This window comes from Carassius gibelio, chromosome B14 (genome assembly GCF_023724105.1).
Source record: "Carassius gibelio isolate Cgi1373 ecotype wild population from Czech Republic chromosome B14, carGib1.2-hapl.c, whole genome shotgun sequence".
Lineage (NCBI taxonomy): Eukaryota > Metazoa > Chordata > Actinopteri > Cypriniformes > Cyprinidae > Carassius > Carassius gibelio.
In genome coordinates, this window is record NC_068409.1 from 23,366,831 (window position 1) to 23,384,410 (window position 17,580).

The following is a 17,580-nucleotide window of genomic DNA, read 5'->3' on the forward strand; positions in this document are numbered from 1 at the left end:
ATAGGTATCATGACAGTAAAAACACATGGATTATGTTACACAGGACAGTAAACGCTCTGAGGTAAACAAAAAAGGTAATGGCATCATTATTACAACTAATTTAATCTACTAAACTCACTCTTTAAATATTTTACAATGTAGGTATTTTTATGCCTCCCAGAGGATTTCTTTAAGGTTTTCCTAATAAATACTGTACCTGGTAATGGGAAATTGTACTTTGAAGAACATCTTCCTGAGAAACAATGTGTAAATACACTTAAACATACAGTACATGCCAACTAACAACATAAAAACATTCAAGAAGAAATTAAAAGGGACAAAATGATGCTGGCTTTTGAAGTGAAAAACTTTTTTACAAGGTTTTTAACTGTAATATGGGCTATTAGAATGATGGTTACTGAAAATAAAAAATATATATCCAACACGTAATAGAAATATTATATGAGAAACTTGTTTAAAAAAATGAAGACCACTTATTAAAATACCACCGTGGTAACATAGTACAGTGATAATATCAGATGACAATACTGAATGATTACCATATTCATATCAGGGCATTTTACGTAAAAATAGGATGAAATTATGGTACCAAAGCATTATGTCCAAAGCACTATGAAAATATAATTGTGCACTTACTGACACATATTACGTGAGATTACCTTTGGTTTTAAGTCTCTTAAATTGTGACAGATACACGTAACTCTTTAACAAACTGAACCCTATGTGAGATGAGACACTGCTGCATGCAGCATGACCGTTTCAGCTGGAGATCTCCCTGATCTCAACAGGAATCATATGGCATACTGATACTACATTATACACACATACACACACACACACACACACACACACCCAGTCTTCCCAGCCCTTAGCATCCATCATCCTTGCAATGACGGCTGTTATTGACTCATGGAATTGGCAATGATTGCATTTTGCAAAATGCGTCGCTGTACTGTAAATCATTAATTCAAAGCCAAGCATCCTCCTAAGTCATTCACATGTACTGAGGTTTTAGAAAAAAGTAAATAAATAAGTTTTTCTGCAAAAAAAAAAAAACTCAGAAAGGCCATTAGGAGAAATGCCAGTAAATGAAGGGGTTGAAATCTGATTCTTGTGATTATGATAACACCTCTGTGATTTTTACTGGTTGGCTTACTGAAAAAAAAAAGATTGAAGTATATATATATATATATATATATATATATATATATATATATATATATTTTGTTATGTATATAATTCCATATATAATTCCACATGTGTTAATTCATAGTTGTGATGCCTTTATTGTGAATCTCACACACACACACACACACACACACACACACACACACACACACACACACACACACACACACACACACACACACACACATATATATATATATATATATATATATATATATATAACAGCAAATATTCTTTCCCAAGATAGAACCAAGATGTTAAGAAATAGCAGAGATCACTTACAGATTTCTGTTGGCAGAACATCTTTATGGTTAACCAACAGTGGTGCACTGTCACTGCAGGCAATCTGAAGACGGGTCTGTCTACAGACTTGAAAAGCTCAATGGTTTAATGATCACAGATGAACATGCTTATAATGTTAAATTAGAGATTGCCATATACTGTGATTAGGTGTATATTTTGGTTTATAAAAAGAATATTACTAGTAAGCTGTCCTTCCAGAAATAGAATGAAAACCTTAACTCTATAAAGGCCTACAGTATGTGAGTCAAGGAGGAATGAAAGAATAAAAGAGGCCAAAAGACTAGTAGGAAAAGTTATATTGCCAGTAGGCACTAAGACCACTGTGAAATCTTCACTGTGGGCCAGCAGCTTCAACAGAACTGGGATTTCTACAGAAATCTGGAGTCTTTGGCAGTGTAACCACATGTGCAGGGAAATTATAGCCCCGCTGTGAATGTGTGTGTGTGTGTCTGTGTGTGTGTAAGATAGACACTGTGCCAGGCAGCCGCATTTCAGACAACCGCAAAACAATGGCATGTTGCTTCAAATGGCCCAACTGGATTGAAACCCTGCAATAAAAGAGAAAACTCTAGAGCACATGACATTTGAAGCTTAATGAAAAAAAAAAAAAACAAAAAAAAAAAACTCACAAGGCCTTTTCAACTCAAATAACTTCCAGAGACAGAACGTATTAACATTTTTGTGTCAAAAATACACAAAAAGCATGAACCGTAATACCAAATCCATGAAACAAACAGTATAAAGCGGTCAGAAACAAATAAGAGACAGCAGAAACACAAAGTGCTTTCTCATTTGGGAAGTGGCTAAGTCAAGCAAAAGTTACATCTTTCAAATAGTTCACTACTACCAACTAATGGTTAGTCGACTATTAGACTTAGAACGATATGTTTTTAACCCTTGCATTGTGCTTAACCTAAATTACCAGCCTTTTAAAAATTGCTTGTGAATCACTTTCACAAGATTTTCTTTCAATTTTGGGGGAATTGATTCCTTGCTGATCTGAGTTTATGCACCTCAGTTTTTAGTAAAAATAATAATAATAATTTGTAAATTAATGGGTGTTTGGGGGCTTAGTGGGGTTGGCGGGGGGATGGGGGGTCAGGGGGCGGATGGGGTGGCGGTTGTTGTACCCTGTTTGTACAAAGTAACCAACTTAGTCCAATGGGATAACATTAATTAGCAAAATGAAAATCCTCTGTGTGTCAAAATGGCCTGAACCCAATTTGAGGGTTTAATGACTATTTTCAAATTCTGTAATTTATAAATTAACCTCCACTAAAACACTAGAGGATTTTTACAAGAATGGACATTGCTCTTACTAAGGATGACAGCCTAAAACTTGAATGGTATTCTTTCAGTATAAAAATATATAAACTGAAAAATACAGTTAGAAGCGTTCCGATGGCACTTAATTGTCTCCATTTCAAGCATAATATGAGTTACTTCTGACCTGAATGCCAGAGAATAGCTGCTGTTTAGTGAAACGAGGACTCATTATCCCATCTATGATGCTTTTGGCTCATGGAATTCCCAAACTGACAGCTCTTCACTGAGATGTAGCAAACAGACATGCAAGCTGGGCCACGTGGGTAAGACAGCATGAATAGAGACCCAGAGGGCCCATGCTTTGTTCTGGAGCCGTGCCTACTTCCTGTATCCCTGACCACAATGCAATAACCCTGAGCTCAACTGGAAGGATGAAGACGATGGAGTTCTTCGAAGCTCAGCATGAACAATATAACCAGCGGCCTTTTAAAAAGAGATGAACCACTGCTGGTCCCTGCAGATGCACTGAAAGGCCAGATAGAGTAATGACGTTTTGTGAATATTTGGATTGCACTGTGAGCCCACAATCACAGAGATCTTAATTAATATATTTCTGTATCAATGGATTGATCCACTGGTGGAATGCAGGAAAAAAGTATACGCCAGTTATATAAAATGAAGAAATTAAGAATACAATGTGGCCTGAAGTGAGAATTTATTTTTATTTTTATTTATTCTCACAATGAAATTATGAAATAAACACACACACACACACACACACACACAAACACAAACACAGAAATGATGGAATTATTAGCACAAGCTAATGCATTTATGATTGACTGAAATGATGAATCTAAATGCTTTTTGGTCAAGTAATAAGTGAAGAACATTTCGGTTCTGATAAAAGGCACTCAGAACAGCAGTTCATTGGCTGAGAGATTGTTGGGTGGGATGTCCTCTTTCACGGTTGCCATAGGAAACCTAAACCTTCCACGGTTGCCCTAGAGACAGCAGGGTCCCATACAAAATGCCTGAGGTGTGAGACTGCTTATCTGTGTGGCCGTCCGAGTCACTTTTAGACAACATGTAAAGACCATCTTCCTGTCATGTGGAAGGCATGACTGATGTTGATGTTTAATAGTGAAGTCTATATTGACTTGGTGTCGAATGGCTTTCTTCAAGTTGGCTTCAGGATCCTGTTCTGAGGTAGGGTGTGTCTGCTCGGGCTGGTGAAAATTCACTAGGGGTTTTGATGGTTTGGAGGAACTTCTTTACATGTTTAAATTAGGAGCAGATGGGGAGACAGTTTAGGCCTCCTGAATACCAGCTTTACTTAAAACGGTGTGTTACTGAATGTTCACTTATTCAGATGATATTTAAGAGTTAAAATTGTATTAAAATAAGTAGAATAGTTAAATGAAAGAAATTGAAATAAGATAGGGTCTGTGAAAAAAAATCTGAGAGAGAATAAAAGTTTTATCTTTTTACAAACGCAACGCAAATAAGTGAGTTTAATTGACAGTATTACATTTTTTATGATTCTCTTCCATATTATATCTCTATCAGAACAGATATTTCTCTAATAATATCTCAACAATTAAATGTAACATGTTTGTTGTATATATATATATATATATATATATATATATATATATATATATATATAGTGTGTGTCTTAAAATAGCTGATTATCATATTAAAGTGAACTTCACATCTAAAACCCCTGCTTTAAATCACAATAGTATTAAAAGGAAAATTCCTCAGCATAACTTGTTTCAAGCTATAGTTCTGGGAAAATCATTCATATAGGAGCTGTTTCTGAGTTTCATCCTTTCTCTCTCTCTCTTTCTTTTATTCTCTGTGTTGAGGCATTTGCTGCTCAGAACTGTGGTCATTAAAACAGAACTGATTAAGGACCAGCGGGGGGGATGGCTGATTATGTATTTATCAGCAGCCAACAGATGCAATTAAAATTCCCCTCTTCAGGACATTCCAGTACCCCAGAACCCTCAATACGCTTCTATTGCCCCTTCTCCTCATGCTTCATCCCTCCACACTTTTGTTCCTAAGATTTTCTTTTTATCGCATCAAGTGTTACAAATACATTTTTATCATCTTTGTTTCCTCAGCACACGGTGAGGTGAGTCAGAGAGACAGGTAGATGTCTCACTCTGTCACTGTTGTCCTTCTCTTTCACTGAAAGAAAAATATTATAATGTAAGTACACTTTCTAAAAATATTGATACTTCTAAAGTAGGGTTCAACAGTCTGAGACTATTAGGAAATATCAATGGGAAAGTACATTCAATTTACATTAGATTATACATACCTGGTTATACGTGTTTTTTTTTTCTAAAGAAAAAAAAAACTTTATACATGTTTTAGATTATTCCATTTTTATATTTTTAAATTTGATTTAAACCTCTAAATGTAATTTTATTTTATTCAATTTAGAATTTTATTTTACCTTTAAACTTGATTTAGACAGACAGATATAATTAAACAAAGGTGCATTAAGATGCAAAATAAGAAAGATAATCATGCATCTAAAAAATGCTGTTTAACTTTTTTCTCGAAATGTTATGCTGATGGTCTAGATTCTAGAAAAATGGTCTCAGACTGTTGGACCATGTTAGTATTTAAATTTAAAACAGTGATTGACACTACACACTATACTACACTGTCATTCAACATTAATTTATGACTGTGCCAATAATGGCTTTGGAGATGATGCTCTATGATTCACAGCATGTGGCTCTGTATGACAACGCTTCCCTCGTCCTCCTGCCTACACCTGTCTGTGTCTCCTTCTACCTACCGCATCGCTTCTCCTCTACCTTGCTGGTGCTAATAGGAAACTCATCAACTGTAATTAATGTGCTATTTTGACTGAATGAAAGATGGAGTGAGAGTTTAGTGAAAGAAGAGGAAGCGATTAGTCCCCTCAGGGCCCTCCACGGCCCTCCACTGAGCAACCAGATGGTCTTTTGTGGAGTCAGTGAGTAACAGCAAGAAATCAAGGGAATGGCAACAAAGAAATTATGAAAATGTTAAGAACCGATAAATAAATCCAAGGGACTGAGGTTTATTTGGCAATTCCCCTTAAGTACTTATCCTTTGTAATCTATCTAGGGCATTATTTAATATTCCCAAGCATAAGTAAAAAAATACAATGACAACACTGCACCCACAAACACTCCGCCTTTTTGTTATTTACTTATTCTGTTTTTTTTTTATATTCTGCTCATAAAGAATCTGTCATGCACACACACACAAAAAAACTGTCACTGCTATATATATATATATATATATATATATATATATATATATATATATATATATATATATATACATTTTAAATATTATTTTTCTAATTCCAATTTAAATCTTAGTAAAACTTATATTATATTTATAGTTTTTATACAATTTATAGTAGAATAGTATACAGTCTTACATTACATAATTTCCAGTAATATATATGTAATATATATAGAGGGCTTTACTACTTTAACTTAAAACATACATTTTACTCGGCTAAAAACTAAGGCTATTGCACACTACCTAATGTTAAAAATCCACACCACTGCAATTAGTGTAATATCTCTACACTCACATTTTGTGACTTCCTGCTTCCTGTTAAACCTCTAAACTTCAGATTTAATCAGCCAGATATAATGTTTTCAGCAGGTCTCGCTCTGTTTCTGTCTTGCTCCAAGGCTGTGTCTCTCCTTCGGCTGCTTTCATTAACCTACTAACCTCTCTGGAAAATGCCTAATGATGCAGGAACCCTTCAGGTATAAGACAGGCAAAATTCATTCCTTCAATTCCAGATTAACCTCTATGGTTTGAGCTCTTTTAATCTACACTGCTTTAGACAGAATGTTTCTCTGACATGAGCAGTTTGCTAATTCCAAATTCAAACCTATATAATTCGCAGGTTGTAGAATAAATGAATCATTTATTCAAAATCAATATAGATGGCACAATAACGGGTTTTGACATGTTAGGCTAATCCATGACCCTTTATCTACATCCTCATAGGGAATTCAGTCTCTAATACTACCACTGTCCTTTCATCTGTGGAAGAATGTCTCCCCGGCAACTAACGCATGGGCTTAATGATTGGACGGGCATATGTTGCCATAGTTACGAGAAGCTCACATCCTGCTCTGTCTTCCTCCTCAAGCGACTGACAACTCAGGAAAAGAGTGGCTCTACAGAACACATACAGCAACTGACCCTTTTATTGACTCCATCACAGCCGCTTTATGAATTAGTCTGATGTTCAGAGCACCTGACATTTGATTGTCTAATTTGTTTGTTTGCTTTATATTCTGAAGAGTTCACAAATTTCTAGTTTTACGGATCAACAGCCGAAGAATATGATTAAATCTATATGCAAAATTGTTAGACTTTTAACAATTATATATATATATATATATATATATGTATTTTTTTCTCATTTTAATAAACTGATTAGACTAGAATCTGCATATGCCTGAAGAAAGAAAACAACAGCATTTTACACAGCCAATTAACTCTCAGCTTTTAAAAGGGATCTGTTTTGACAGACATCTTAATGACCTGCCACTCCTGTTCAGAAGAGGCAGTGCTGAACAGCATTATTTGATTTGCACTGTAAACTAACTGCTCATGACTTACAGCTCTGAGAAGAATTTGTTAACTATGACAAAATTGTAGATGTCTATGTTTACTCAGTGGTACAATTCCATTAATTTGACCCTGAAATTAAATTTGCAGATGACAATTTGCTTAAGAATGTATTAGGCATACACCAATGCACCCATGAAAACTATTTTCATGTTTTGGCCAATATAAATTTTATTCTATTTTGTCTAAAAAAAAATGTTTAAATTGCAAATCAATCATTTTAAATGCAAAGAGTAAATTTTGCCATGCCAACATCATAACGTACGGTATTAAAAAAAATTCAGATTTTTTACTTTTAAGTGAGCATATACTGTTACTTAAAAGGCACTTACAATGAATATCCAATATTGAACAATACAGTTTAAATAACAATAAAATTGTAATGTAATAAACATCACCTCAAGTTATCAGGTTTGAAAATCTATACCATAAGCTGGCGAGTGCTTATTGCAATAGTCACCAGTAACTGTCCATAAAAACACTGATCAATGTCCTCCCTCTTGGAATTCTAGGCACTACTTTGCCAATTTGCTCAGAGCAATGTCCTTACACATAACCAATGGTGAGAGAAAAGAGTTCAAGTGGAACTGTAACTAACAGATAGTTCACTCAAAACCATTTACTCATTATTTTATATATTTTATCAAAATAAAATTGAAACCATACAGTTTTGGTTACAGACTCGTCCAATGTATGGATAAAAACACTAAAGGATCTCTCAAAATATTTACTTTTATGTTCCTCTGAAGAAAGAAAGCCATATGGGGGTGAGTAAATGATGACAGAATATTATTCTTTTTTCTGAGAACTAACCTGTCTGACAGTTTATGGATGGTGCTCATACTTGTGAGTCACCCACTAGAGGCTCAAGTGTAGGTGAGCTGTTCTGGATATTTATTTATATATATTCCATGACATTTCACTCAGACATTCTGTCAAGCATTCAGCTCAAATGGCACACACTTCTAGTGAAAAATCTGCAAATTTGCTTAAAGAAACATCAGAAAATGTTTCTAAGACAATATACAATTATTCAAACATATTCTCTCATAAACTATTTATCTTTGCAGTTGGCATGCTATCTACTCAATTAATTAGCCGTTTTTAATGGATTTAAATAGCGAGTGGCTACTAACTGAAAATATTTCATTTAAACCCATGAAAATTAATTTATAGTCTGCAAATATATTTAAATCCCTTAGTATACTGCATATATGTATTTATGAGGGTTTATGGATGATAATTTAGTAATTTTACTGAAGTAATACATGCCATTTGAAAAACACTAGACTAAATTTGAAAAGTAAATTATTTGACAACAACATCATATCTACATGTACTTCAACACACCCATTTTTATAAGCATCACTTATTTTGATATTATATTATGTAATGCAATGGCATTCATTTATAAATCCTGTCTTAATACATTCCGGGGCCACTGTATGTCTCTATTATAGTCTCTATTATATCAATAGTTGCACAGCTGTATTCATTATCTCTTTGCATTCATGTAAGAGAGAGAAGAGCCAACAAGAAAGCCATGAGGAGTCAGGAGGTCAGGACAAGTGTGTGACTTCCATTCCTTCCTGAAAGCTGTTAGACTCCGGTCTGACTTTTATTTGAAATGGGGAAATAAATCCAAAACCAAATAGAGATTTAATGAGTTTTCTGTGCCTGCAGATCTAACGAGACACAATAGTAATGCAAAAACAAATACAATTCTTCCTTGCATGAACGCGCGTGTGTGTGTGTGTGTGTGTGTGTGTATGCATGCATGAATTTCCAAGTGTATGAAACTCAACACACAATTAAATCCAATAGAGCTGGCATGTTGCTAAGCTAATGGTGCAGCACTCTAGTATGAAAATGCAAACCATACACAAACAATGGGCAAAAATATCCATTTAATGACACTGACTTATTTTTATCAATGTGTTTTTCTTTCTTTTCTCCCACTTTGTCCACCATCTTGGAATTATTTTCACCGATTACCTTCTCTACATGCAAGTCTGCCTTAATTTTAGGTGAAAATGATTATAATATTTAAAGCATGGGATCAGTAGCATGTCCAAAATAGCTTAAAATGCTGTCTATGCATGCAATTCACTAGGTTTTTTGAATGGAGCTTATGATTTCATGTTTATGTTTGACTGTGCATGCATAAAAAGGAAGTGAATACTGCTATTTCCCTGACTGCCTCCCCTTTACACAAACTAACCATCAGTGTGTCCTTGGAAACAGCTGGTTCTCTCATACCTGTGTGTACAGCATCCGCCTCTTTTCATGACCAAAGCCTGTGTAAACTCCCCCTGAAATTGTCTCCACTGCATTAGCTTCAGCTGTATCTACATGACCTTGGCCTACATGTTTCTTCCTGTGTGCTCAAATGCTTGCTGTTTCAATTAACTAAACTATAATTCCAAAGGCTTATCCTTTCCTTCATCTCCTCCTGTTTATAAAGGCATGTCGTCAAGTAAGCCAACCAATGTAATCTACTTGATTGTAGCCCAAACCAAACAGTTCTATTACAAACTATTGATTTTACAGGTTTCCGAGTCATGGATTCCAGCAGCCAAAGCATACATCTTGCATGCCTTTTGAAATAAAAGCACAACTCAGATCAATAAACCAAGGCTCATACCTTTTTTGTAAAACAAACAAAAAACCTACCTGTAAATAATGAAATCAACAATACTGATAGTAAAACACCAGCAACTTTTACTTCTCAAACAAAGTTATTACAGAGGTTGATTATTGATTAATAAAGACTTATTTTGCACTCTTTTACACTACTTTCTTACTATTTAATGACCTCAAATAACTTTTAAGATTACAAGGTTTGTTAACTAGGTGGTACTGTACAGTATGTTTTCTAACACGATAAAGTGTTAACCTTTTAAGGCGGGCGTACACGGTGCGATTTTTGCTGTCGTACGAGTTCGTTCGTATGCGATTTTTTTCAATTGTGTGGAAATCGCGTACTCTTGCGAGAGCGATTTGATGCATTGGATATGTGTGCTCTCTTATCGCTCTCACGGTACTTTAATGTCATACAGTGATCATTCTGTGCGTGCAGCGTTGTTTCGAGTCGAACGCGTCTATCAACTTCGTGCGATTGCTTCTGGAATTCCCAGGTTGTAAAATCGTGTCGTATATCATCTCGTCCGTACGATTTTCAGATAAACTCACTCGTGCCGTGTGCGTGGACATACGATCTTCCGACCACCCGAATTCGCACCGTGTACGCCCGGCTTTAGAGCCACTCACCAGATATTTAATTAATTAATTAATTAATTGCCACAATACAATGGCCAATGTAATAAAACATTGTCAGATTCACTTTTATCTGTTTAGGAATAAACTAAACATGCTTTTAGTGCTACACACTTAACTAGTGGTTGACCGATATATCGCCAAGACCGATATATCAGCCGATATTTGGCATTTTTCAAATATGTTGATCAAGTTATGTCTAATATGGATAGAAGTCTGTCTAATAATCAGATAGAGCGGTTAAACAAAGAAATTAACGTATACAGAAAATATTATAATGATTGCTTATATATTATTAATAATAGAAAGGCAAACATTATAATACTTTCTCGCTTGCCGTCAGCATTAAGCAAACATGTATTTATATCATTTAAACAAATCTTTGAATGGCTAATGAACATTTACTTTTTGCAAACTTGGTCGAATCCAGCTGTGAGATCTTGAGAAGTGTGCATATTTATCCAGCATGATCACGTGTTTTTTGCGGGATGGTCAGCCGTGTGAATTGAATGCTTAAAACTTTAAACTCTTGATTTCAAATTATGCTGTGCTTTATGTATTTACTCACTGTCATATTCGTGTCATTTTCACTGTGTGCTGTGTGAAATTAATGTTATCCTGGCTTTATTTGAAAAATATGATTCCCAATGCACACAAAAGTGCCCTGTTGGTTACAGTGTTAACTTCCTTTTTAATTATATTTTTATTAAATATTAATTTGTGAAAAATACTTTGTAATCTAAAGTATAATATGTTTATTTTATACATGTATTATTTAATCCATTGTCAAATGATTAAACATTTCTTAAATATTAATAATAACAAAAAAAATTATATCTTCTTTATATCGGCCCCCCTGCTTTCCAATATATCGGCAGTCAAAAAAACACTATCTTTTTAACTATGTTTTAAGCGTTGTCTTTTAATTGACAAGATATAGTAATATTTAGCAGAAATTGATCACAACTGGCTCATTTTTCCACTGAACCTGTACTGAATAACATGAAAACTTGAAAACAAGTAAACAAGCAATAAAATTACGATCATACAAATCAGCTACGTTTGGTTTTTAGCTTCAACAAAAAGGCTGACAGCAGACTGTCATGTGTTTACGAACACCAGCAACTGCGACTCCAACATGGCCCCGTGACCTGTGACAGCACATGCTGAGTGAGCTGGGATTCCTGTGAAACACCCCACAAATGTTGCCCCTTTATCCAATTAACTGGGCCTCAAAGCCCCACAGCTCATCAGCACACTCAGTTCTCCCATCCAAACAAAACTCACAGCACGCACAGAAGCAGAGCTGTCAGTCACAGAACTGTAAACAAACCACCGCGCAACAATGAAACAGCAGCGATGCTAGAGATACAAGCTGTCAAAGCTTCCTACACATATAGCGCACGGCTAACACACACACACACACACACACACAATGATATATAGCACAAATCGTGAGATAAGGGGTGGGGTTGAGTAAGAGGTGAAATACATTTCTGCTCAAGGCAGTTTTATGGAAGATAAGGGCAGCACTCGGAGAGTGGGCGAATTTGATAGAGAGAGAAAGCAAATTGGAAAAGGACTGTTATTGTTGAATAACTTCATGTCCTCCATTGTAACTCGTGATGTCATAATGGAGGGAGGGAAACTGCCGTTCTCTTTCAATCGCTCCCACCTCGTCTCTCTCCATCTGTGAGCCCCCCTCGCCAACTATGCCCTAGGGTTTGCTATGGGGGCTGCTATTGGCTTTCGGTTTGATAGTGTTGCTGACAATAACCACCAACCAGGGGCAGGGTGCCCCTCCACACGGTTTCCACAGCAACCCCTTAAATGCAACACAGGGACCATGTGGCAACACCAGTTTGAGTGTAAGCAGGGAAAAGTAGCACAGATGCAACCTTCATTAAATCACAAATGAGCCCATCTCTCAAGGGTTTTACTTACACATTTTTAATCTAACATAATCTAAAGGATGACGGTACCTGGTCACATCATATCCACATTCGTTTTACATTTGAATCGCTTGACGTCACTAATGTCACTGATAATTGAGGGCAGTGCTACCATCTTGACAATGTGAGGCCAGAGGATCTCATTACGCAACAGGTCCCTACTTCAGGTAGCCCCATGAGCACAGCCAGCATCATTAAATCAGAAATCCGGTCAGAGGCAGAGAGCTCTGCTTTAGTTCTTAATGAAGTGCCATTAGTGAACGGAATCTATTGGAAATTGTATATCTGACACAAATCCAAGGCAGTATGCAAGCTTTTCCCATAATTAAAAGACGGTTCTGAGAAGTCACAGAGTTTAGAATGCATTGCATAAGGGCGAAAGTCTCTTACCTTGGCAGGTGAAGCATTTGATGTGGAAGTGGACATGCTGAACTCGTACCACCTCTCCTTTACACACCTCCCGGCAGCGAAAGCAGTGGATTGGTCCAGAGCTCCGTTCACTGCTGCATGAGCTTTGCTGATAGGGTACTATAAGGAAAAAGACAAAAAGGCAGTAAGTAACGAACGTTACATCATATATCGCCAGCGTTGGGCAAATGTTTTTATATATTACTCATTACTAGTTAGTCCTTTCAAATATTATTACTTATTACTACCAGCCAACAGTAATTAGTTACACTACTAGTAGTTACCCAGGAAAGTAGTTTTATTACTGTAATCCTTTATTAGTTACTGCCCAATAATGTTTATTTGAACCTTATTGTTGGCTGATATTAGACTTGTATTTATTTATAATTTTTATGAATCATTATTTATTAGTTTCGCCATTGAAATTAAATTAATATTGTTATTGTTAACTAAAACTATTTTTTTTTATAATTTTGTATATTTGAAATAATATATTTTTTTATATGCTATTTAAAATTATTATTTAAAAAAAAAAAATTTAATATAAAATACAAATATTAGATTTAGAGAAAAAGAAAGACAAATTTAACTTAAAGCAATCAAATCTTGCAAAGGTTTCCTTTTTTATATTCTTTATTAGATTTATAACTATTTCAGGGATCTGCCCATATATATATTTTATAACGTTGTTAAAATCTCAAAATGTGTCAAAATGAATATCCAGCTTTTTGCACCGTAATATAATGAGTTTTTAATGTAGATAAAAATATTGATTTGTCTTATTTTGTCTTATAAAAAAAAAAAAAGATAATTTTGCTAAAACAGAGTGGTCATCTTTTAATATCAGCCATAACACAAAAATAATTATAGTCTTCTCTGTATCAGCCAGAATATCAATATTGGTCATGGTGTTTGTCTAGAGTAGTGCTGTTAGGGCAAAAGTGATGTATTTTGCACTAGTATGAAACCAAAAATGCCCTCTACGCTGTATTTGTTGTACCTGTACTACAGCTGTGAGTTCTGCGTTTGTCTTTATAATGGGCCTGAGGGTTACCTAAATAATTTCCTTCGCTCTCTCTTTCTCTGTTTTGATGGCTGGAGGTTTTGTGCTGATTAGCCTCCTATTAAAGATGCATAACAGGCATTCAAAGACTCAGCCAGTGAATAAATCAATTACTGTGCAATCACTGTAGCAAGTGTTGCTCTCGCTTTAGTCTAAACGGATTTAACAGGGGGGGAATGTTGAAAACAGCTAGGGCACATGCCCTACCCTGATCTCCATTGTCTCAGCTACAATGCTGGCAGCAGGGCAGAACTGCCGGGTCTGCGATCAGATTCTTTAGCACCATGTTCCCAAAGTTCCCTGCGAAACAGAGCCCGTAGACAGCCAGGAACACACCGGAATGGTAGAGCATAGTGTGAAGTAGTTTTTAATGTATATTATAAAAATCTTATTGAAATATCTATGCAATAAACACTTAACATATTGATATGCCAGTCAAGTATGAGGGCTAATAACAGACTTTTTTACTGCAACAAACAATGTCTTGTAATAAAAGCTACTGAATTTCAATATTATTTGGTCAGAGTAAATGAAAAACAAAACAATAAAAACTCAAATCTATCATTTTAGAGGCTGCAAGTGAAATTAGGCATAATGAACTGAATAAAAAAAAGTTTATATTCATTTTGAAATTTGCTAATGATTACATTTAACAATGTTATTCAACTACAACGATAATAAAGAAAATAAAAATAATATTGAGAGATGAAAAAAAATATTCAATTAAAAAAAAACAATGACTTGTACTAGATCACTTCCCATATTGTCATTCTATTGGAATAGAGAGTTTCATTGACTTTTCTTCATCCACAGCTGAAGAACAATGATCCATTAATGCAGTTATGCCTCCTCCAGTGGCTCAATCTCACACTGGTAATATTGTAAGCACTTATTCCTTTGGCAGAGCGTCACGCTGCCTGGCCGACTTCCAGAGCGGTTTTCTGAATTTTGTGTGTGGCCCTCAGTTCTGCGAGATGCTATGAGCCCACAGTCTTTTGTCAGTGTAGTTTATGTTACTGTCGTGATGCCGTTAAAAAAGGATAACAGTTACACAAAAGAAAATACAAGGTGTTTTGTAGTATCACAAAACCAGGGGCATACATGGTAATGTGTGTGAGCTACTTCCCCCAAAGCTTTGCTTTTCTTTGTACCTCAAAGCGACCCATAAGCTTTCACATACAATAATGCTCAAATAAACAGAGGTGACAGCTCAGAAAAGAATAAACTACATGCCATTAAAAGACAATATGTCTTTCAGGCATCACTCATCTGTCATATATGGGTGTCGCTGTGCTAAAGGAGGGTGGGTGTGTAATCCCTGCTATATCACATGCACAGAGATCATGAGAGGACATGCACACAGGATTAAAGTTTTTGATTGCACCTACATTAGATACCTAATGATACCACTCATGTTGGAAAAGTGGAAAGTATTACTATAATGGAAGCTAAAATCCAGATTCAAATGAATTTTAAAAAGAAAACGTCTATTATTAATAAAGACTTGACAGTCTTCACAAGTTCAAATAAAAACAACAAGATCCCCAAATCCCAAAATAGGTCACAGTGAATTTTCTTCCATTTTCAATAGTTTAAACATGTGTTGCCACAAATTCCTCTCAGTTTGCACACACACAAACCTCAGTTATAAAAATGAATTAAATTAAATGATTGATATACAAAAAAAAGTAAAAGAAAAAAGAGAGTACTTCTAGTTCTTCTGGTAAACTCCAGAGCACTAATGTTAAGCAATATATAGCAAAGGACCGGTAAAATCCGGCCCAAGGTGTAAGGTGATAACCACAGGACCTAAGGCTATTTCTGCCCTCAGCAGAGGAGCCTCCTGCGGATTATAGTCACACAGGATTGTAGGAGAGTGGAGGTGACAAGGCTGCTCTCAATTCTTCCATAGCCAGGCAGAAGAGAGAGAGGTGTAAACAAGAGCTTGTGGCCATAGTCCACTTATCCTTCACAGTAATGAGCACTGGGTGAAGACCTTTAAATCCAGTGCTAGAATTAATGACTTAACACTCCCGCTTCCAAAACAGAGTCAGAACACTTACTTGCAACAAGAATAATACTGACCAGTACTAGAAATACATGTTTCTGGTGGTTGTTTACAGCATGGTACTTGAATGTTTAGAAAATGTGTGTCATTACTTGCTCAGTACAATCAGATTTTGCATATTCTAAAACCATATAAAATAGAATTAACTGTATTTACTTTAAACTTGTGGCATATATTATATCAATTTTAAAAACATGCTGTTCAATATTTTGGTGTAAACCATTTTTTTTTTAATCATTGTTATTTGTTGAACAGACAGGACTCCTTTTTATTTTATGAATTTATTTAATTTTTGTATAAATGTAAAAGTCTTTCCTTTCACTTTGATTTAATGCTGAATAAAAATAATAATAATAATAATAATAGTAATAATAATATATATATATATATATATATATATATATATATATATATATATATATATATATATATATATATATATATATATATATACGAAAATGCTTTTTAATAATTATTAACATTTTTATTATATTATTATAATATTTTCTTGTAAACAAAAATTGTTTGATTTAATAAAATTTTAGAGAAAACAATATTAATATCAATCTATTATATTATTCTGTTTGATGTAACAATCAAATGTAATTTAGATTTATTGTATTTTATTTATTTATTTGTTTGTTTGTTTGCTTTTCTGGTGAGCATGTTTTTTTGTTGTTGTTGTTTTTTAGCTATTTTTATGTTTCGGCCAAAAACTGAAAATGCTATTCTCAGCCATACATTTTTTTGTGCATCTCTACTTTTTAATTTTTATTTTCGCATTAAAACTATTTCTATTTTTGCTTGATAGTGATCATTTCTCATTTATATTTTTAAAAAGGCTATTAAAATCTTCCCCCTGAAACCTGCCTAAGAAAATTGGGGGTGCTGGGTGTTCAACGACCTGTTTGCAATATGTGGGCTCCTGGAGAACCTGACCAAATATAACATACAGTATGACTACTGTTACATTCAAACCAATGTTGCTGTAGCAACAGGAGCTGAACTGACCTGTCAGACAAATGATCACTCAAATAAGCCAAACCCAAGGTCAGACAGAATGAGGTCTGAGGGCCTCAAGGACTTGCTCCGGCCTTCGATCTGCTCTCAGGGTTAGTAATGATTTGGGATTTCAACTAAGTTTACAGAAATGTGTTAGGTCAGCCATCCCTATTGTCACTCTATGAATTATCTACCTTTATATCTTCAACGGGAGAAGATTCCTTGGATTATTTAACGTAGAGCTTTAGGAAGCTGGATTGCAAACATTTACAATAACTAAGAACCAGCTGGATTTTAGCATTTCCCATTGAGCTGGAATACAGTACTAGGATGTCATACCAAAGATATAAGCTTGCCCCACTAAAAGAGCCAGGCAAAAT

General features: G+C 35.0%; 1 protein-coding gene across 5 annotated transcripts in view; it reads right to left on the minus strand.

The window, feature by feature from the left end:
- The window catches only part of ablim3 (actin binding LIM protein family, member 3), a 139,889-nt gene that overhangs the window by 30,110 nt on the left and 92,199 nt on the right, over positions 1 to 17,580 (minus strand). For all 5 annotated transcript variants that reach the window (XM_052575124.1, XM_052575126.1, XM_052575125.1 and 2 more), the window contains exon 2: positions 13,050 to 13,187. In XM_052575124.1, coding sequence (XP_052431084.1) covers positions 13,050 to 13,187 — 138 coding nt within the window. The remainder of the gene's footprint in view (positions 1 to 13,049; positions 13,188 to 17,580) is intronic.